The sequence below is a fragment of the Falco cherrug genome, chromosome 2 (genome assembly GCF_023634085.1).
Source record: "Falco cherrug isolate bFalChe1 chromosome 2, bFalChe1.pri, whole genome shotgun sequence".
Taxonomy (NCBI): domain Eukaryota; kingdom Metazoa; phylum Chordata; class Aves; order Falconiformes; family Falconidae; genus Falco; species Falco cherrug.
This window is the reverse complement of record NC_073698.1, coordinates 4,219,502-4,242,776: the sequence shown is the minus strand read 5'-3', so window position 1 is coordinate 4,242,776 and position 23,275 is coordinate 4,219,502. Positions and strand designations below refer to the sequence as shown.

General features: G+C 51.9%; 1 protein-coding gene across 1 annotated transcript in view; it reads right to left on the bottom strand.

Moving 5' to 3' along the window:
- The window catches only part of CAPN5 (calpain 5), a 57,778-nt gene extending 35,895 nt beyond the window's left edge, over nt 1–21,883 (bottom strand). Inside the window, exons 1-2 of the mRNA XM_055702469.1 lie at nt 21,752–21,883; nt 5,398–5,574 (exon numbers count right to left, since the gene is read on the bottom strand). Coding sequence (XP_055558444.1) covers nt 5,398–5,559 — 162 coding nt within the window. The 5' untranslated portion in view covers nt 5,560–5,574; nt 21,752–21,883. The remainder of the gene's footprint in view (nt 1–5,397; nt 5,575–21,751) is intronic.
- Between the last annotated feature and the right edge of the window lie 1,392 nt (nt 21,884–23,275).

The window sequence follows — 23,275 nt, the reverse complement described above, 5'->3', positions numbered from 1 at the left end:
TTATCCTCCAAACACAATAACATTGAATTCAGGAGACAATGGATATAATGGACAAAACCCCTATATGCAAGTCAGGCTAGATATATGTCAGGCCAACAGGGAATTGGCTACTGCAAAATGGTATTTTCTTGGTTTCTAAAACAAGATTTCTCTTGTCTGGCTGGGGGTGGGGGGGGAGAAAAAAAAATCAAACAAAAATCCAGGGCTGTGCAAGACAGCATCCCTCCCCGGTGCCACAGTAGGGCTGCAAATGCCATGGCCCTGCTGCCCTAGGACCTCCCGGTTCCCACAGGCCTTCCCAAAAGAGCTGCCCCTCTGTCTCCCCCAAAACTACTCTGACTCTCAGACTTTCCCCTCCAAATGACACTGCCTTCACCCAGATATAATACTGCCATTTAGCAAGAATCTACCTTTATGCTGTTTAATCAGTGACAACCTCCCTTGACAATCCCTGCAGAGGTAACTCAGTGCTTGCAAGCGAATACTGGTGAGAGATAAAAATACTGAGAAACAGGGTTGGAAGGCAAAACTCTCCCCCCGAAAACGGGAAGGTGTAGACTACATCCAAGAGAATTTCTCTGGTGGTTGCAACCAGCCGGGCTTGAACTCACAGTGCAGAGGTGCAGCTCAGGTTCAACCATCACCGCACGTCACCTTGAGCCACCCAGTCACTGTGACTACAGCCTGCTTGGAAGCCCTTGTGCTTCTCATCACATTACCTTTGGTGCAGCTCAGCACTGAGTTGCCACCTGGTGTCCCCCCAAGCACCTGTGGGATATCTTGTCCCAACCACTCTGCATCTCAGGGAAGACCACGAGGTGCTTCTGCAAGGTCCTGTGACACACTGCTGTGGACGGGGAAATGCCTCTCAGGCCAGGGAAGAAAAAGCCTTCTCCAGGCTCAACCTGTCTCCCTAGGAAGCGGGGGAGGACCAGAGCATGCAGTTTGGGTGGTTCAGCATCACATCTGTGCACAGTGTAAGTCTCCCCCAGACATCACTTGCTTCCCACAGGAGCATAGTGATGCCCAAATTTGTCCTGGCTAGTGACCCATCTCAGTAGCAGGTCATTGCTTGGTGGACTGAACCTGAACTGTGTGGCCCACCTTGCTGCAGAGAGAAAACAAGTCTTGGCTAAAGCCCAGGGTTACTAACGACCCAAATTTAACCCTGTACCAACCCCATGGTGTCACTGGAAGCAGTCCGTACCCAAGAAGAGAGTCTGGAACTGTGATGATTAGAAGAGATGAACACTCCTCACAGAGTAGATTAGCCAATTCCACCCTCAACCATCACTGGTTTTTCCCCAGGGGATGAGCAGACACAGCTGGGTGCCCCAGATCTCCCCTTATTTCTGCCACCCAGCCTGCACCTCATCCATCCCCTTCCCCTCCCCATTCACCTAGCTCCCAAAAAAGCCCAGACCAGCGCACCCAGTGCACAGAATAAAACTCCTGCCCCCGTGCTGCACTACCAGCTGCACCTGTCTCAAACTGGGAGGGCAAAACCCAGAGCTTGAGGATCAGGATAAGACTTTCTCTATGGGAGGTACTACTTGCCTGAATACAGAGACCGCCCTCTCCTTCATACGGTAACAGGCAGAGCGCAAGGGAAAGGAATTTCAAGCAAGGTGCTGGGATTTGGGCTTAGCCCAAAAAGCTAGGTTTAATTTCTAATGCAATAGCCAAGTGCTGCTGCCAGAAAGAGACGCTGATGCTGCCCTAGCAGCTCTGCCCTAGCCAGCTCCGAAATCTGCTTTGGCTCAGCAGTGAGCAGCCAGGCTAATTTGTAAGTGGATGCAGTGAAACAACATTCTTTGGGACCCGCTCCCCAGCTTGGGCTGATGCTACGGCTTCCCTCCCTCCGAAACACTCCAGCAATTAGCTTTCTGGCTTCGTCCTGCTGCATCACGGAGACATTCGGAGGCCGGACCAGAGGGCTGGAACAGCTGCTCCCTCTGCAAAGGTCTGGCACCCAGAGCAGGGCTCCAGGCCAGGGGGAAGCAGGGAGGAAGGGAGGGAGGGAGGACACGCCGCTGGAAAGAATAAAGGCCGAGCCCATTCCAGGAAAGGCTGCAGCGCCAGATGCAGGAGGAAGCTGAAGCAAAACAGAGTGACCTGGGAAGGGTTATTCATGAGCTGTTCCAGCAAAGCCCTTCAGCCTCCCCTTTTCCTTCCCGCCCAGAGAAACCTCAAGCAAGAGGGAGCACACTGCAGAGATTTTATTTTTTTTATTTTTTTTCCATAGCAGCCTTAGGCTTAGGCTTTGGGAGCGCGTGGAGGAGCAGAAAGGATGAGGACAGGTCCTGGTGGGGAAGGAAGGGATGCACAGGTGAGGGATGGGCTCTTTAGACCTGTACTAGTACCATGTAAAATAGGTGGGAATGAGATCCCGCTCCTGCCAAAGCTCATTCCCAGCACACCAGCGAGTTCACTACAGTTACTTTTCACATGCAAGTGCTTTGTCTGAAAAACGTAGCTCCTACGTATCACTTCTCTCCAGATCTCACTAGATCACATGACAATCTTTCTGAGAAAGCAAACACTTGTTTTTAATAGCTGACAGCTTTTATTTCCACTCTCCACCCACTCTGCTCTCACCGCAAAGCATGGCGAGCTCTTACGTTTTATCACGCGGTTTCAGCTGAAACTCTCCAAAGCAAACCATGGCCACCCTGAGAGATAACAGAGGTGTGTACATGCCATCCCCTCCCTGCAGACAGCATCCATGAGACTGGCAGACTCCATTTCTGGGTCGGGAAGTCCCCAAACCAGCACATATCAGAAGTCAGGATTATCACCCTATCTGTTTTTTCTAAACAAGAATGAAATATGATTGCCTAAGGGAAGATTTGCTGGTTGTAATAGAAAGAGGATGCTGCAGGGACTCCGTGTGGCTTAATAACTGTACTGTGCAATTACCACACAGGCAGAGCAGTTGGTTTGAACTTCGTGGACCCTACTAAATACTGTATTGAATTGGAGAAGCCGGTGGTGTTTCCCAGCTCTCTTGCTGACAGCAAAATGGTGAGATATATATCAAGAACCCTAACACCCAGGTGCACCGCATTTGCTTTCTTGCAGAAGATGCTGGGACCTTTTTCTGGGCTTTTCCCCTCAGAGAATTGGTAGGAATTGGGTCCAGCAACTAAAACGTCACTTTGCATCAGCTGGCTGGCACAAAGCCATTCTCCCTCTGAAATTCGGTCACTTTTACCAAAAGGAACAACTGAAAGAAAGAACCTGGGCAAAGCCTTTAGAGAAAGAAGCTTCTGTAAACTTCAGCAGTACCCAGGGCAGATGTGAGCTCAACTTCTTGTTTTATGGTGATTTTGTGGTCAAGGCAGCTAGACAGGTCTGATCAAACGATCAAGGAGTCTGCTATTGCTCTGCACAGACTCCTAATGCCAAAATTGCTAGCAAAGTTCCCTTCCTCTGGTACAGAAGCAGCAATAGAGGGGCCATCTCCATGTCTAGTTAAGCATACAGGACCTTGCTTGCATGTGGGACCCGCTTCCAGCACCCATTCCTGCTGCCAGCCCATGCCAGAAAGAGCCCCAGTTCAACCATCCTCTGCTAATTGCTTTATCTTCAAAGGCTCCTTCCAACCCAAACTATTCTATGATTCTATGAAACTGCAGAGCTGGCTGGTTGCAAAGGGCTTGAATTCACACCGTGCTTCAGCAGGGACGGCCTTGGACTACATGAGGGTGCCACCTTGCAGGTGAAGACCAGAAGGCCCAGAAAGCTTTCTTAGAAAGATCTCATGCTCACCACAGCAAGGCAGCAAGTGGATGGTACCTTGCTGGCTGACCTCATGTCTTCCTAAGCAAGTGTGGATGCTACATGCCTGAACATCGAGGGCTGTAAGTGAGCTGAAAGCCAAAGCGGATGGAGAAAAGCTCTGAGACACAGATGCTCAGCAGAGGACAGGCAAACTTTGTCCCTCTACAACTGGATCCAGTCCTCTGTCATTAGACATGGGGCTGAATTAATGTGCATGTCTCTGAATGGAAATCAGCAAGGGGGTGTCAAATACCTCCCTATCTTTTAGTCCCAGACAAAGTTGTTTAGAAAGTCTCAGGCATCACCTATCTGCTGTATAAATGGGATGTGCAAGGTGTGTTCACCTTGTCCCCCACAACGAGACCACACCATGGTGGGTCTTGTCTTCAGAAGGCAGCTGTGCACAGAGCATCTTTCCACTCCAGAAGACAAGGAGAATAAACTAAAACACACACAGAGCTTTGCACAAACCCTGTGTGTCCAGGCAGAGCTGGTGTGGAAAAGCGCAAGGCAGAGCAGAGAGAAGCCAGACCTCCTCCCACGAGGAGCCTGGTAAGATGCTGGGGGGCTCAACCCCTCCTGCCACACAGAAAGAGTCAGTTCAGCTCCATCCCTCCCTTCACACAAAGCCTTTTTGTCCACCCCTCCAGACTGCCCTCACTCAGACAGACGCAGCACTGTCTTGCAAAAGGCCAGCTGATTTTCTGGGCTGCCAGCGTAGCTGAAGATGACAAAGGCAGCTCAGGCGACCCCACCATGTTGAAATGCCACCAAGCTGCATGCAAAACAGCATGGGCTGGGCAGAGAGGATTGCTTCTACCCACAGGCAAGGAAGGAAACCCAGGTGTGTTAGATGCTGTGATACTGCCTCTCCCCAGCCACAATGATCGTTGCTCCCTGGGACTCCTTGTATTTCATGGCAGTCAGAGAAGCGGGTTCATGGTTAACCCCAAGCAGCTGGCCATACCAGGACACACAAATTCCCCATAGTGCCCCCAGACCCTGACATGCATCATTTGGGCTGGCACTGAGGACAGCAGAAGGGGGACAGGCAGCATTACCCTCAACCTCCCACAACCTGCCTCCATGACACACTGCTGTATGGAGGACGTGCAGAGTGTTTTTTGCAGAGGACATGCAGAGAATGCAGGTTTTGTGCGGGAGAGGAAGGATGGGTTAGACCACTCACCTCCCAAAGACCCCAAAACCACCTCACCTACCCAAAGCTTATCTTCTTTTCACTTCCCAAATGGACCACCAAGAGTATTCAGAGATAAGTTTGCCCTGCTGGACCCACCAGGCTTAACCAGACCAACCTGGCTGCAAACCATCTCTCTGGGTTATGCATGAGGAAACCAAGTCACAGTGAAGCCTCCTTTGCACTTGGTCCTCCCTGGCAGTAGAAGAGCCTGGACCTGGGTGCAGCAGGGCTCCCTGGAATCCCAGAGGCTCACAATACCACGTCTAGGCAAATAAACCCTGCTGGGGATGGAGAGGAGATGTTGGCTGAGGCTTGGGACCCTTGGTAAAGGATGCACTGTGTATTTTCGGGGATGCCTGAGAGCAGAGATGGTGGAAAGCAGTGCTGAGGGGCAAGGGGATGAGTGCACTTACTTTTGGGCGCTTCCACTGAATTCCCTGGATCCTTGACTTGTAGAAGAGCGAGTCATCATTGGCAGGGAAAAGCGGGTCCTCAAAGAGCTGCTTCCGCCGCTGGCATGCCTTCTTCAGGGAGGCGTAGCGCTGGTTCTCATATGGCTTCACTGAGGAAAACATCTTTCCCCACCGGCCCTGGGAGGACAGACAGAGCAGGAGTGAGATGGGGCAGGGTCCGGCCAGGGACACTCAGTCCTCCTTTGCAGCACCCAAGTGGTGAGACCAAGACATCATGACTGGAGATAACCACCCATCCTCTGTCTCCACCCTTCCCTAGATCTGGCTGACCTACACCCCTAGACCACACATTTATAGTCCCATGAAGCACCTCTGGCTCACTCCAGGAGGTATGAGTGTGCTTCATCACCAATTTAAACAAGCAGGTAAAATTCTGCATCCAAGTGAGGAGGGACAGATGACTCCCTTAAGCCCAAGTGTACCTTGCTGATCCCCTGGACGATGGACTCCCATTTACCCCTTAAGGTGGCCAAATGCCACCAAAACAGGCACAGTAGGAGATGATAGCTGGTGTCCTGCCTCTTAGTGAATTTGTAACTCATTTGGGAAAAGCACAGCCCTCTGAAGCAAAGGAGAAAACATGCTCTGCAAGATGGGTGTGCAGAGGTTTTATGGGGGCTGAGCCCTACCCAGAGCACCCCCACTGTGCAGCCTTGAATCATGGACATACATTTCATGGTTTCATCAGAGATGCCAGTTTCTCAGTAGACTTTTTTATATCTGTTTTTAATTAAAAAAAGGCCTCCTGGCAGAGCACCATGTGCTTCTAGATTAATTATTCTGTCTTGACAAGCGCCTAGCTTCCAGGGCAGAGATGTGAATTTAGCAATCCAGAAGACAGCAGGAAACCGTTGCCCAAATGCCCCCCTGCTCTTCACCACTGCTCCATCACCCCTGCCGTTCAGTCACGTACCAACCCCTTTGCTCAGGTCCTCATCCCTTCACCCTGCAGGCTGCACCTCCTTGTCCCCCACAACAGGCAGAAGGAAAGGGGGTGCTTTACCTTGTTCCCCTCTACTAAATCACAGACCTTCCAAAGCTCCTTCCCTACGGTTTCTCTGTATTTATTTATAACAGCTACGTACTATCCTTCTCTCTCCCCAAAACAGGATGTCCTTTTTAAAATGTTGATCATTAGTGACTCTGGTCTGAAAACATATAGGCTGGTTTCCTAAAGAAATGGGGGTTTGTGTGCCACATAATCCCAACTATGGTCTCCAGCACCATCCATAGTAAAATGATGGGTGACCCATCCAGCAGGCAGATGCATCCAGCAAACTGACCTCTAACTGCTCGCTATGAAACATACAGAAACCATATGCTTATTGTGGTATTATCACAAGTGGTGGGACAAGAAAGTTGCAATAAAGGCTAATAGGAAGCACCTAATCTGTAAACATCTAAAATCCAAGGGATTATATGATCACTTATAGTTGAGCATCAATTTAGGAACAGTGTCACATCCCTTGTTAATGAACCACTAGGATTAACTGAAGGAAAGTAGGTGTTTGAGTGCTAAATGAATGTCTGTGCTGATCAGAGTAATCCTCCAAGAGCATCACTCACCCAGCCAGTCTCCTCTCATCTGGAAGAGAGGAAAACACTTCACTTCTGCAAAGCAGAAGAGCAAAGGATAAGTTTTAGTTGTATTAGTCAGTATTTATCACCTGATTAGCAGCACAAGCGTTCATCATTCAGAGCTTAAGTGAATCCAAAATAACCCCCTTGTTGGCTGCTCCACAGGTCCCTGCCGCCGAAGCAGCCTGGGGGGTGCTTTGTGCCAGCCAGCCACCTTTCTCCAAATCGCTTGGTGTGTCCTGGCCCTGTGCCCTGAGATACAGCAACTGCAAAAACTGCATGAAGGGGCAATTAGGCTTCAATTAAACATGGTCTGAACTGCAAAAGAGGCACCACCCTGGGTGGACTGCATAGGATGGATAGGGGCAACAGGTAGCTGCATCTCCCATGAGGAGACCGTTGGCACTGGATGGCCAACAACCCAGCTACCCCAGTGTCTCTCTACTCCCACGTCCCTGCTGTGGAGGAAGAACATAGGGAGCATTTAGTGATGATCCTCCAGAATTGCTGATCTGAGATTTTAGAGTTTATAATGTCTTAGCTTGCAGGTCAAAGACAGGGAGAGCAGCTGTGCCTTCAGCTCTATTTGGAAACCAAGGTTAGGACCTTGCCTGCGTAAGGCCAGTTACAGAAGTTTTAATTCATGCAGCAGCCTTTGCAGGCAGCTCAGCAATGCATTGAAGTGCTGTTGTATACAGGGCTTATAGCAATGCTCACAGGATTTTCTCCTTGGCATCAGGACCAGTTTCCAGATGCCACAAAGAAGCCCAAGTGCATCACGTGCCCTCAGAAAAGCCTTAAAAATAAACGGCCCAATATAAAAATCTAAATAATACACCAGATTTACTCCTTGTAGAACAGCAGACAGCCTCATTGAGCAGTCAGGGAATGCACCCACTAGCCAAAACATGCACCCACCCTGCTAAAAGCGTCAGGGAAGGAGCTAACCTCTGGACCTCCAGCTGAGGAAGAGGGTGAAGGACGGGGAGAAGTCCCCAGGGAGGTCACGGGGACGTCTTAACAGTGAATGAGCTCCTTTTGAGTGACAATCAGGCAGGACTTTCGCAGTTTCAGCACTCACTGCTAAGAGACACATGCAAAGTGGCAGTGCTGGGACGGGATGGTTGCCAGCTGCATGAATACAACAGGCTGAGAGAGAAGGATGCTGCTTTGGACTGAGATGCAGGATGCCGAGTCCAAGCAGAGATGCTTGGACTGTTGCATGAGCTGGGTTGACAGATGGACAAGGACATTTCCATGGGAGGGTGTGCAGACAGAACCAGAGAGATATAGAAAGGGAGCCTGGAAAGGACAGGAGGGAGGTGTGGTGCCTTTTGAAAAGCCACGCTTGAGTTAAGGCAGGAGTTATGGGTTTGACACAGGAGATGCTGGACGCTGCTCCACAGTCTGTCCAGTGGCTGAGTGCTGGTACTGGCTGCTCATTCATAAAATTACTGCTCCTCCCCAGGCAGCTCTGCAATGACAGCTTGGAGCTGTATTTTCCAATGACCCTTGCAACTCTGACTTCCATGAGACACCCTGAGCAATGTCCATCCCTATGAGAACAGGACCGCGGTGCTCTTGACCGAGGTGCTCCAGGACCGCGGTGCTCTTGACCGAGGTGCTCCAGCCTTTCTGCTGCCCAAATTTACCTGGGAGAAAAGGGCCTTGCCCTCCTGTCCCAACCCACAGTGACTGTCACCTAGACAGCCATCTGTCCTTGCTGCGGGGCTGCTCTCACATGAGAGGGCAGAGATGGGTTTGAGCTACAAAGGAAATGTCATGCAGAGCAAGAAACGATACTGTTCAGAATAATTTAAAAAAATGAACAAACTTGAAAAATAATTAAAACAAAGGGATAGGGGATATGTTCTTAGGGCAGTATTAAAGTCCATTACTCTAATTTCATCCTGACCAGGCTGAACTTCAGATCTGCCACATTAAAATGCTTAAGGGCTGTCTAATTACTCTTTGCCTTCTTGCACTGAGCTAGGATGCTCCAGGAGCACAAGAACTGGGCATTTTCATGCCTGGTCCAAATTAACAACCCTACACTTGCACATGAGTGTGTTTGTGTGTGAGCAGGGAGGGGAATCTGCACTCACAACTCTTAGCATAGCCAAATTTGTGGAAACAGTGGCCTGAGCCCAACTTCAGTCCAACCCTGAAGGAGTTAAACAGGAAACTATTTTGTTGGAGGACTGAGCCAGACTTATGACTCAGGGGTGTTGCACACTGGCCCTTTTCACCTCCAGCATCATCCAGGCATTCCAGCTCCTGCCAGCTGGTAACGATCAGGGCTCTGAGCACTGCAATGGGGGAGAAGGTTTGAAAGCACTTGCATTGGCCAGGACCAGGTACTTGCTGAAAAGCTCTTCCTTCCTCCCCCACAAACTGCTTACTCTCCTTCCCTTCCAGCTCAGAGGCTCCTGTACCACACAGCTAGCTGTCACAGGCTAACCACACTTGCTTTATCTCAAGGCTGCACCCCGTCCAGGAGCAAAGGGCTCCTTGCTTGGAGATTCTGCAGTTGTCTGCCTCTAGGTCAGACAAAACACTTTGTCCTTAGAGGACAGGATCTGCTGGCCCGTGTTCTCCAGCTCTGTTCTCATTAAACACGAGATATGTTTGATATCACATTGTAAAGGCATAGCATCAGCCAAGAAGATGAAGCAGGAACCAGGCATGTTGTTGCCCAGTCTGCAACCAGGTGCAACCTGGTAGGGGCAACCTACAACACTGCAGCCCAATAGCAGGGTGTTCAGAGCAGCCAGGCTCTTCCTAAAAATGTTATTTAATTTTTTTTCCAGTCTCCTTGGGTGTTTCTGTTGACAGACACAGGACAACACCGGGGTTGACCTTCCACCTGCTAACACAAAAGTCCAGCTCAGCAGTGGGAGATGCTGCTGACACAAGGACAGCTTCACATGCCTTTTCTCCAGAAACCAGGGAAGATGCAGTTGAACCATGAATCACTCTCTACACTGAACACAAGATAAGCCCTCCACACCCAACATGTCTATGAACAAAAAAGCCCCAAGTCACAGGCTAAAAAGTGACAGTCCCATTGAAAGGCTATCAGGACTGGCAGCACATGGTCTACAGCAGGTCTGAGCTGCATCCCCAAAGCCCTTTCCCACTCCCAGCTGTACATCTACCGTAGTTTTGGCTTGGAGTTGGAGTGCCATGGCCCAGAGCCAGCCGCACCGCATAGCATCCTGCATTAGGAATGTCCAGAAGGACTGGGAGGTGAAGCTACACTGACGAAAATTAGAAAAAAAGACATTATTTCTTCTTAAATTGACTGCGGTTAACCAGGGGAGCTAATTCCTATGGGAATTTATAGGTAGTTCACCTCCAGATGTTTCTGAGCAGAGTTGGGCATCTTTCCAGAGCAGCTGCTTTAGCCAAAATGCAAATTAACGAGCATTTACAGTGGTTACTTGCTGAAACAAAACTGCTGAAGAACAGAAAACAGAATGAGCCTTTCTGTGCTTTATCTCTTCCCTTCATCCGGTGGTATCCCTGTTCTCCTCTAAGAGCTAAAAACTCCACTAGGCTAAAGGTGGAACAACCATTTTTACTCTTAATTATATTTATATCAAGTTCTGACTTTTGTCAGTAATTTACTGCAGCACAGGTGGGATCCGAATCCGGACACCAGAACACAGCACTGTTTAGCCAGAGGGTTAATCTTGCACGCATGTACATGAGGACCAGCCGCTCCCCCTCAGAAACTCAGCATAGTGGATTTAGTCTCAAAAAAATCCTTGATGTGGTTAGAGGCTGTTTGTTCTGGGTAAACTTGCTGTATCGATAAGCTTTCTGCAAAAGTGGCTAAGTACAGCAAATGCTCCCTGATGACATCTCCTCCTCTGTGGAGTGGGAAAAAGCATCATCCTCCATCTGCAGGGATGCTGGTCCCTCCTGCAAAGCACTCAGAGACATAAAGAGGAAGTTACTGTCTAGCAGCTGGCTATTACTGCAAAAAACTCAGGAAAAAAGTAGTCTTTCATTTAAAATGCATTTGCAGCACTGCCAGGGAAGGAGCCAGGGTCGCTCATCCTAGCAGAGAATTAGTGCATGTGACTCCGTATCACCAAGGCAAGCCTGGCTGGCCACATCCGCACAAAATCGGCCACAGAGAGTATGTCAGATTTGGAGGCTGTTTCCAGTAATGCACGGTGATTTTTATCATGCTGCCTTTATTTCCTCTGGTTTTCTCCCTCCAGAACATTGCTCCCTTGTTGCTTAATGGCAAGAAGACAGCGCAGGGAGACAGAGCCAGCAAGAGGGCTTGGATATGTGCAGCCTTTGTGTATGTTTTTTCCTGGGAAGGCCAGGGTTAATGGGAGTCTGGGGGTCTGGGAATCAAGGAACCAGCTGGGTGTGATGGCCAGGAGTTCCCTTTTGCTTGGATAACTCACACTGGGGACACCTTTGGCATCAGGAGTTCCTCGTTCCTTGCAGGTATGAGTCACCATTTGCAAACAGTCGCTGTTGGAGCTGCAGGAAGAAAGGGCAGCCCTGAACCGTAAACACCCTAATAACCCTGTGCTGGTGGCAAGCACTGCCTGGCAAGAGCATTGCACACAAGATGTGTTTGTGGCACCAGCCAGACTGGCCCTTCTGCTCAGCACAGACGTTAAGGTCAGATGGGACCAGGACATATGTTTGAAGGCATCCTGGCACAGGCAGGAGTAACAAGCTCAAAGCAAAGCTGGTGGCAGCATTCCCAATCAGGCTGGGAAAAGCAGGAGGCTGGAGAGACACAGGACTAGCAGGGACAGGGGTGGAAGAACAGCAGAAGAAGATGGCAGAAGGACAGACCTACAAACTGGGGGAAGAGGAAGGCTAGAACATGTCACCAAGCAGCCAGGATTGGCTGAGGCATGCAGAGGGGAGCTGAAGATATTCACCACTCTGGGTCCAGTTCATCCCAACCCACTCATGCTTTGGGGAAAACGTAAAAGCTCAGTTTTGAGTATCCCCCAGCACAGCCCCAGGTGCTGTTCAAGCCCTGGGCCAGCTTTACCATGGCAAGCACATGTTACAATAGGCTTGTTCTCCAGACCACAGCAGAGTTAAAAACCCTTGTAGATCAGCAGAGGTTGAAGGACAGGCACCAAAAGGCAAATTAATGGGCTTTGCCTACGCCCAGCCCCTGGAGAAATGCACTGCTCTGCTTTGCTAACCCTTCCGTGGCCCAGCACTCAGACCTTGACCCTGGTTAATAATTGCCAGGAGCAACACAGAGCACCAGCAACAACAAAGCACTCCTGAGCTCCTCAGCAGCCCTGAGGCTTCCCCAAACAACCCTTCCTGGTGGCAGGAACCTTCTCCAGGGCTCCCCCAGCTTTATATACAGCAGCTCAAACCAGGATGGAGTAGCACAGGGATGTGGGGCTGGACTCACGTAGTAAGGTCTAGGTTCAAACATGGCATTGCTCACACAGAGCAGGTTTTCAGGCACTGGAGAAACACAGCCCAGGAAGAGCAGTCACACATGCAGAACTGAGCCACCTCCATCTATGGTCGTCCAGCCACATGGACCTTGCTTATTCCAAGAGGGCTGTCACCCCACACATGCACTGCTTTGAACACAGACCACCCACCCCATGAGGTTACAGGAGTGCTGAGCCCTTCTCAGCATCCATTTTGATCACCGTTGGTAAAAAAAAAAAAAAAAAAAAAAAAACCCAACCAAAAAAACAAACCCAAAGGATGCTATCTTTGCAGGAGTGGACTGAACATGTATTTCTATTATTTATTCAGGACTTCTAATTGAATGTCTGGACCAGCTTCTTTTAAATCTGGTCACACTGACTCCACTGGAAGCCCTGCACCACGTCAATACACTTGTGCTGTTTTTCTTGCCAGCTGGGCAAAAAAATTATGGTCTAAAGACAGACCTGTACCTTTGTGGTATGGCTAGAGGGAAGGACAGAAGCAGCACAGGGCACCACTTGAGGTAGCCTAGAGAGCCTTCTTCTTGAGCATTATGGGTCACAGAGGTGCTTAACTAAGGGATTTGGGTAACCGGAAAATTCATTCAGAAAACTCATCGTTAGCACAGATAAAATGCAGCACGTCTCCACACAAATGCTCTGCCTTCCATAGCTTCTGCAGCCTCTAGGATAATTAAAGCAATTGAACTTCAAAAGATGCAGAGACGCATGCCTGAGGAGCAGAAGAGATAACAGGGCTGCAGCTACTCTGCAAAAGACAGAATCAAGGCAGCTGGATCCTACAAGATCATCCCTCCCAGACAAGCTGTGCTATTTGTCCTTCTGGCTGATCCTAAGCATCCCTGCTGCAGTTTCAGCCCAGACCACGTCATAACACCAACACCTTCCCCAGGGCTACGGGTTTCTTCTCTCTCCCTCACCTTCACCCCTTGGCTGCAGGCAGAGCCCAAAACTGTCCTCTTGGAGGCCTGGAGGTACAACCAAGTCCTTCAGGTGTCCTCCTGAGAGACTCCTGGCCATACCAGAAATGTGTCCCTTGACCTGCTCCACTTCAAACCAAGCAGGATTCAACCATCACCTGCAATTTCAGCCAGCGAGGGCTCCTCGCTCCCCACTGCTTCTGATGATGGGCTCCACACCCCACAGAGGATTGGCTTTGTCCCAACCCTCCAGCTCCTGGACCCAAGTCAGGACTCAAACCTCTGCCAAAACAACATCTCCCAGCTTTGGCTAATAAACAGTTTTAGTATTTCCTCTTTGCATGATCTAGACCTGAATAAAAGCACCGAGGCACTCTGCTCCTTGCCTGCCGCCTGCTTGGGTCCTCCGTTTTCAGTTTTCCCCTTTGAGAGGCTCATAACCCCCTTGCCAGCCCTTTCCTGAGCCCCACGTCCTATAAATCCCATAGCCACAACAGCAAATATCCAGACCACACCTAGGTACTGCCTGACTTCAGAAGAGCATTCTCCTTGTCTGCAGAACCTTCAGGATGTGCCAGCAAGATCAGCCATTTTTTTAATTTACCTCCTTTTCCCTCCCTGCCTTTAATAAGTTTTCCTTTCTGTGACTCCTCCACAGCACTGCGAGTACAAAAGTGGTATTTAAAGGCTTGTGGCAACTCAATTTGTTAAGTGTTTTGAAGAGGGAAGCCTCTCTCAGGTCAACTGGATCACCTCAAATGTGTGGGGTTTATTAGAAATCTTCGTTACTGGAGCCACACAGCTCTTGCAAGCTGAAAGGTCTGAACGTAAGATCCCAATGTCTCCGTTTGAACTCTCCAAGTTGTGTTTCTGCCTTGGATGCTGTAACAACCCCAACCTCCCAGTCAACTTTTGCCCCCTTATTCCTTTATTTCAGCAGTGCTGCTCTTCTCTAACATAGAGGCAAGAGTTTGCCACGCTGCCCTCGGAGCTGAAAGGCTGCAGCCTTTCACCAGGAGGGACTAGATGCCACTTCCCTCCCCCAGGGAGACGGGTACAGGTCACAATGCTGAGCACCGCAGCTTACCTCCATTCAGCTTCATCTCCCTACCAAGCATCTTCCCTGTCAAGTAGCGGGAGGCTGGATGGATACCTCCTGTGAGACACATCTGGTCCATGACCTACAGCTGGATGACCAAAGCCAACCAAACACCACAAGAGCTCCTGCTATGCACCGTGGCTGACAGGCCACAGCAGTGCAATATTTGCTAGGGTAGGGACAGATTGTCTCCTGCTGTGGAGACACTGTGCACAGCAGAAATATTCAGGGAGAGACTGATCCATTTCACAAGGTACAGCAGGCTCCAGAACGTGCGAGAGGTCTCCATGCACCATCTCAACATGACCTGGGTAGGGGGTCATGCTCCCCTTTGTTTGCGTTTGCTTCCCAGCACTTCTGTAACAGGATCAGCCATCAGGATGTGCTGCATCCCCATGTCATCCTGCTCCATGTGGTCCAGAGGGCAAGGTAGGACTCTGCACCCATGGGCTCCACATGGTCTTCTGGGTCCCTTCCTGTGGTAACCCAGAAAAAGACCCTGCCCTTTGCTAGCCCTTTCTTAGCATCCTGAGCTGTGCCCTCAGGCAGGCTCCCCAGGTCAAACTAACCCATCGCCAAGCCACAAGCATGAACAGTAAGACCAAAACCCTGCTCCTCATACTGCAACTCCGACCTCGCGTTTGGGGCTAAAATCCAAAATCACCGCTCCTCTGAGAGCATCCACTGCCCTGTGGCATTCACCTTCCCAGGGCTGCCCCTGAGGTACATCTCCCAGAGGCCAGGATTACAGGCAGCAGCATCAGGGGAGACCCTACACAGGCAGGATAAAAAGCAGCTGTCCACCCAGCTCAAAAGATTTCTCCCCGATGAGGTTTTCTGCTCTTTTGAAGCTCTCCTGCTTTGCTGGAGCCCAGCACGGCTGTGCTTACTCCTGCTGCCACGGCTGGCAGCTGGATCCATCACCCCTGCTCTCACCCCAGTGATAACGTCTGTCACCGCTCTGATGGAAACTGGAAACTCTGCCCGAAGCTGGAGCAGGCGCCAGCTTATCTGCAAGGAGGTTGCTCAGGGCATGTTACTACCATAGAGTTAATGGCAAGCAGGAGACCACAGGCCGGGCACAGGGCTCTGGGATGGAGGTACAGAGCAAGCATCCTGCTGGAAGTCCTTGCTCCATATCTCTTCAGATACCCTTGTGCTGCAGCAGCCCTGAACTGCAGCAGCAACTCACAGGGTACGTACCAGATGTACCCTGATGTGGGGAAGGGTTTCGCTTCCCCTCATGGGACAGGAACTCACTGCAGCCACGGCCACAGCCCCGCATTAGGCACAAATCACTGCTCTCCTGCTCCTGCACGAAGACCTGCCGGGCAGCCGAAGGCAAGACTTGCCAGGCGAGCAGCCAACAGACACCAGCCCCATCCAACGCCCACACAGCAGCGGGTGGCCTGGCTCTGCAAGAGCCGAGTTTGCAGCTGCAGCTTGTACCAGTGCAAGACTTCCCTTTGCTGGGCAGAGAAATCACGTCCCTTTATCACCCCGGAGCAAGCCTTACAATACTTACGCATGCTCAGACAACTGGTAGGACCAGCTCTGCAAGGCTTTCTGAGCAGCAAGCCTGCAAATACTTTGTAAGCAGCTCTTGCTTACCAGGGTGTGGCTTGCACAAAATAAAACAAAGCAACCCGAAATCCTGTGGGACAAACAGGGGTGCTTCCTTCTCTGTATGGGGGGTCTGGGGGCAACGGTGGAACAGCTCAGGCTGGGCTGAGAAGGGATGGAGTCAACCAGAGCCACCTGCATCCCGCACCAAGGAGCCAAGGAACCCCAAACAAGTAGAAATGCAATGTCAGCTGGAGTGGAGGGTGCTAACTGCAACAGAGCAATACGTTTTCTCAGCCGGGGAATTCATTGTATGAATTATCTAGAGTTACAACCAAAAAAACCCAGCAACAACAAAAACACAGTGGGGAAAAAGCATCCTGGTTTAAGGGAAGGCCAGTCAGGAGCAGAGCCCTTACCCTTTTCACCCAGTGATCAGAGACCTGCTGTCTGTCATGTTGTAACTCCATAGAGAGTATTACGTGTCCCTTTCACTGGTGGTAAACGCATAGCCCTGCCCTGGGCTGCCACAGTCCTGTTTGGTTAGTTACAGCCAGATTAGAGGATAAACCTTAAAGGAATAAACCGGGGCTACAGCCTCCCTCATCTGAGGGTCAGCCGCAGCCAGCCAAGGAGACAATCTGCCCGATCAGCTAAGGAGGTCCCTGCAGGGTGGGGAGAAGAAGCTCTCTCCCGTATACCATTTCAGAGCTTCCCACTAAGGTTGCCAGCCTCCCAGCGTGGGGCTGAGTTAAGGTGGTTGGGATGCTTTACAGTCCGCTCTCCCCATAACCTACGTTCATGACTGATTGCAGTCACAGGACTTGAGAGAGCAGAGACAACGCTCAGATGGACGGCAGGAGGACTAAGTCTGGTCATTTTTGCGCAAGGACAAACGAAGGGGCAGGGAGTGCTTTTCTGTGCCAGAAGAGTATTTTAAGGTAAAATGCATCAAAGTGTTACTGAATTGGGACATGCCTCCTAGAGCACATGAAAGCTGCCTAAGGGATGCACGAGCAGGCAGGGGGTGAGGAGCTCAGTCCAGCCCCCTCTGAAGGGCTGGATCAGGCCCAAAGGAGCTGGTTCTCTGACCTACATGCTGCAAACCCCGTGGGCTTCCAGCATGGCTTTGCAGTGGTATCATCTGTCATTTCTCCAGCACAGGAGGATCCCCAAAGCATGAAGATCTGCAATACTGGCTGAAAACTAATGCGTAGTGCAGAATGGCAAAAACTGTTGAAACCTCCTGGGTCCCAGAGTGTGGAGCAGAAAGGATTTTTTTTCCCATAGGGGGTGAAAAACTCAATGGCAAGCATCCCTATTCCACCACGACCTCAAGAAGTTATGCCTATACTGAGGCACCAGAACGGGGGTCTCTCCTACAGTCTAAGCCAATTTTAGCAGGAATAACCTATGGATGAAAAGGCTTCATGGTGCAAAGAGGAGAGCTAAGAGCAGGGGAAGGGTTAATGTTGCAGCCAGACAGATGTCCGACTGTTGTGAAAATCAGCCCCCATGAATCCAATGGGTCTGCGTCCATTTTCTGCAGCGCCCAGAGCCTGGCCCTTTCTCCCTGGGTAATCAACTGGAAGTGTGCAGAGCCAGAGTAATCACTGCACCTCATTCCCCATCCGTGACTCTGCCTGCGGGGCCAGGAGATGGAGGAGCAGCGCCTGGCCCGAAGCAGGTCAGTGCAAGCCCATCGCTGAGCCTTTGTGCTCCACAAGCAGCTCAGAAGAGCAGGCAAAGGCATGAAGACATCAGCAAATAAACGGTACCCAAGCGTGCCAAATGACACCGCAGCATGAGCAAAGGACCACGGACGCCTCTCTGGGGGCTGAAACCCTCCTGCAAGTATGGAAGTGGCTTCACTTCTGGACATCTGCAGAGAAAGGAGTTGACACTTCTGACTACTAGGGAGGAGGAGAGAGAGTGCCTGATCCCCCAGCCTTCAAGGCACAGCTGTATCCTTCTCATTCTCCCTGTATTAACCTGCTGCTGCCTTGCTTGGAGTAAGCATCAGGAGAGGGGTCTTAGCACCCCTGGACCGGCCCAAAATTAGCCAGTAATGAAAGCAAAGTATGAGCAGATTTTGAGGATGCAGCCATTCTTAATATCACCATACTCCAGCACAAACGCTATCTAAATCTCTTGGGATCAGATCCAAAGCCTTCTTAAAGCATAGATGCTTTGTTATTAATCTGTACAGCGACCAGGGAAGGGACAGCTGGGATTTTTTGAGGCATAATCAAAGACAAAAAAAAAATATCTCGGTGACATGGCTGGGCTTCATCTGCTTTGTGCCTGGTCTGGTCCTGCATGAGGCAGGTGGTGAGACCTGCTTGGCTAACAGCCCTTCCCAAAGGAGATACCAGGACCGGGTGTCTGGACCAGAGGGTCCTGGCCTCCTACATTGACAAGCCCCAAATCCTCCTCATACCATAGTCAGGCACCTTAGAGGAGAGGTAATGTGCTCTAATTCACACTCTCCTAGCCTCCTCCGATGGGATGCAATTGCAGAGCCTCTAGATAAGCCTCCCAAGCTAAATTAAATGAATTCACACCCATTTGTCCCCACGCCAATCCTGTCCTCCAGTTTAAATAGCTCTTCTGCTTCCCTGGTGTTCACCCCTTGGATGTATTTATAGTCAGCAAGCACATCCCCTCTCTGCCTTTGTTTCGCTGAGCTTTTATAGCCTGGTATAATAGCTCTCCATCCCTCTGATCAGCCTCACAGCCCAGATTCCCTGCACCTGCTCCAGGCTGAGTTAATCCTTCTCAAGCACCAGATCTCAGAGCCCCATTCCTCCGTGTTAACTCTTCCATAACCCTGTCCCACAAACACCCTTTGCCTGGTTCCCCTTGCCTTTTTGCAGTGCTCCCAGTGGCACCCAGCACCAACAGGCCCTGAACCCCCAGTCTCGGCTGTCCCAACATGATTCAGCCTCCAAACGTAGCACAAAGCCCAGCCATACAATGTCCCACTGATAGATGTCCTAGAGGACGTGCCCACACACTGCAACTCACCCTCGAGGTCAGCCCCTTCCCTCTGGCCGAGCAGCGTATCCACCCCATACGGATGGTGCCTCTCAGTTTGGTTTTGCAGGTTAAACACAGCATTAAAAATGAGAATGAGCTCAGATCTTCCCTTAAAAGCTTCAAGCAGATTTAAGCTCTCCTGCATGGGGTTAATCCATCCAGCAGTGTCCTTTGCCACCTTCCCTAGCCACCCCACCCCACCCCTTGGCAGAAGTCTTCTCCACTGACATAATCCCACATGCTAGGTGTGTAAAGCCCCTTCAAGTCCAAAGGAGACCTGTATCACCTCCTTTGCCTAAAAATGAGAGCAAACCCACAGGCAAAGCACAGCCCCCTTGGTAACAGTCCTAGGGTTCCACCACCCCACCATCCCACCTCAGGGCTTGAGGATGCCTGAGGTAGCTCTCCATGGGCATCCATCACCAGCTGGAAGAGCTGCCTTGAACGGACAGCGCTGCAGGGGAGACGGCAGCCACCCGGGGATTTTGCTGGGCTCACGGCCATGTCAAAGCCCCACCTAAGTAATCTCTTACCAGAATGGGCAAGGAGCGGGGGCAGATGGCAGACAGCAGGGCTGGAGTTGAGTCTGCCACAAACCTCCCAAGTGCCTTAGTCATGTTGCTTTGCTTCTTTTTTAGGTGTCACCGCTTTGCTTCTGCATGTCACGTGGGGTGTCCCTAAGACATGATAAAGGGGCTTGATTTCTACTCTGAGCAGGGCCTGCTATAGAAGCCCTGCTGCCTTCCTCAAAACCTGCTTTTCCTTTCACTAATGCCTTGATCCTCAACTCTGCTGCCAACGAGAAAGTTTTTCCCAACCAATTCTAGCACACAGCTCCTGGCAAGCACCAGACACCAAGCGAACCAGCCCCCACATACACAGCAGCATCTGTATGCACACACCTGTTGCAGACAGAATTTAGACCTCACATCCAGCTCCCAAGGACAGAGGGTCTCTCAAAGAGCATGCATCAGCCCTTCTTGGGTTTTGCAACCCCGCTGCCTGGCTCATGGGCTGGAGCTGAGCCCCAGGCAATTCACATTAAGGAGCTACTTAAGGAAGAAGGAGGCAGCTGATGCTCCTGGGAGGGGCAGGGAAGGAAATAGATTGCACCAGGACATACGTGCCTATAGCAGGATGCTGCACTGAGCAGGAGCTAAGTGGTCAGCACCCCAATCAGGCAGTGCTCCTCCATCCTCACCTGGCTCTGCTTTTCCCACTCCCTGGTTCTTGCAGCCCCAAGGATGCTCCCAACAGGTGACACCTGCTCTCACCTGCACCTGTAAGCTTGCTCCTCCTCAGTTCACTGCTGCCCCGAGCAGCATGGGCGGGCATGGATGCATCTGCCTTGGGCTACCCAACACCCACGTGCAGAGCGTGGGAGATGCAGCTGCAGGGACGCTGTGTTGCCCTCACCCCGGTATAACACAAGTTCAGCACACTCGGACACCAGGCTGAGCCCGGGAGGAGGATCCGAGCCCCCTAAGATGGAAGAGCGGGTGGAGATGAAAGGCACCCCGGGGAAAGTCTGCAGCTCGGTCCTTGCTGGATGCAGCAAGAAAAGCAGCTGAGGATTTAACAGCATCCTCTGCGACCCACTGTGCTTGCTGCCCTGCTTTCATCTCTGTTTGCCATGTCTGCCTGCACTCCCCACCAAGCTCAGAGCTAATACAGCATCCAGGCAGAAACATAATGGTAATCAGTAATAAATAATTAGTAACAAATCCAAGCATCGCATGCAGGTGGATCTGCGGAGCCAGGCGAGCAGCCTGTGCTCACCTGGCAGCTACTGGAGTGGGAGGTGAGGGACAGAGGACCGGAGCCACTTCTGATCGGACATCATCAGAAAGCACCGGCCTGGTTTCTCAGATCCGAAATTATATTTTTCAGGGCAAAAAGAAAGGGAGAAATGGATGGTGCCTCCTACCTCTGGGATATGGGAAATCCAGATTCACATCTCTGCTTAGAAATCCAAAAAGCCACCAGTGCCCTGCGCCCCAGTAGTAGCCTGGTCTGCCCCACGGGCAGGAGCTCTCTCTCGCCTTAACTTTCCATGAGACTTTCTAAAAGCCCTTGGGTTTGTCCCAAAAAAAAACGGAACAAAGAACAATACTGAAACCTCAGGGTTTTTTCCCAGTGCAGAAATCCTCCTTCTCCAGCCAGCACCGAGGCCTCATGGCTGAAAGTTTCTGCCCAGCTTGGCTCCGCCAGCAGAAACAAGCCGGACTGGGAGCAGCTGAGGGGTTTTAACCATCCGGGGTGCGACTTGCAGATGCACCAGCCGCACGCACCCCGACTTCCAGCGTCCCCGAAAACGCGACCTCCCACCAGCGCCCGCTAAAGGCAAGGGCAGCACCGTGCTCCCGGCAAGGCAGCGCAGGGGAGGGGGCGGGGGCCCGCTTATAGCTTTTTTTGCGTCTCCCCCCCGATCTTACACACCCCCACCCCCCAGCATGCAGCTGCCCGGGGGTTCCCACAGCCACAGGTGCCCTGAGCATCCCCCGAGGGGGTGGCTGGACCCCCGGGCAGGGCGCGGAGCCGCCTCCCCGCCGCGGGAGCAGCAGCGGGGGGGGGGGGTGCAGGGACAAGCCGCCCCCGCCGCTCCCCGGGGCCGGGGCTCGCCTTACCTGCCCGGTGCCGGTGCCCCGATGCCGGTGGCCGGTGCCGCCGCTCCGGGCGCGCCGCTGCCCGCAGCGCTTCGCCTCCCGCAAGCACCGCCCCGACGGGGCGGGCAGCGGCCGCCGCCGCCGCGCCTGCGCTAGGACAGGCACCGCGAACGGGGACCGGCACTGGGACCGGGGACCGGGAAGGGGGACCGGCACTGGGAACGGGGACATGCACCGGGAACGGAGACCGGGATCGGGAACTGGCACCCGGCACCGGGACCGGGATCAGGAACCAGGATCGGGAACTGGCACTGGGACCGGGAAGCGGCTCTCCCCACCGCTGGGATCTGGGACTCTCACCGCCTGGCAGCGGGAAATGGGGAGCGGCACTGGCTGGCGCTGGTCCAGAACCTGCGCCCGTGACTGGGGACCAGTCTGGTGAACTGGGAACCCCACTGGGGAGTGGGATCTGGGTCTGGCATTGCCCAGGCCCTAAGAGCTGGGATCATCCGGGAAATGGGCCCATCAGTGGGAACTGGGGCTGGCACCACCCAAATGGGGGACTGGAGCAGGCAACTGGGGCTGCCCAGGCACCAGTACCACCACCAAGGTACTGGGAGCTGGGACCAGCCACCGGGACCTCCCAGGCACTGGAACTTGGACCAGCACTGGGACCAGCATTGCCCTGGCACTAGACACTGGGACATGGTCCTACTGGCAGTGCCTGGGACCTTACACTGGGACTGGGAACTGGGCAAACTGGGGCACCATGCACCAACACCAGCTGGGCACTGCACATCAGGGCCACCCAGGCACCAGGCAGCTGGGGTGCGTTAGGACATCACCCATGGAGGGTGCAGGGGAGAGTCATCAGGGCTTGCAGGATGTGGGTGCAGAGGGGACGTCCCCCAGTCAGGAATGGTGTTGGGCAGGACCACAGGGCTTGAAGGAGACATGTTTTCCAGCCCAAGACCAAAGTTATTCCCTTTTTCTGTTGTGCAAGAGGGAAACTGAGGCACCGGGGAGGGGGGACAAAGGCTGGGCAAGCACTCGGGCCCCCTGCACCACATCCACAGAGGTGGACATGCAACAGGTCTCACAGGGCTGGTGATACCGGCTGTGTCCCTATGGTACTGGCTGTTCCCCCACGCTGGAGAACATGCACTTGCAGCCCACAAACACACATCCAGGAGGGGAAAAATAAACATGACCCACCCAAAAGTGCATCCCTCATGGTGGGAAGGGGCCAGTGGGGTTTTACAGACTCTCTGGCATGGGCAGCCCTGATCTGATGCTCTGACTTGACACACTAGCTTTAGTGGCAGTATTCAGGGTTTATCGTAAGTTAGGCCAAAAAGAGATGGCAAGGGAAGAATAAATGAAGAGAATGGTTGTAAATGATGGGAATAAACTTTTCATATTCAAAATTATGGGTGATTAGAATCATTCAGATGACAAAAAAACAGGACTAAAGGTTAGCCTGCCCTGTTAACCTGCCAGCAACAGGAATTGCACCCCACCTTCCCTGGGACAGTCCCCACAGGA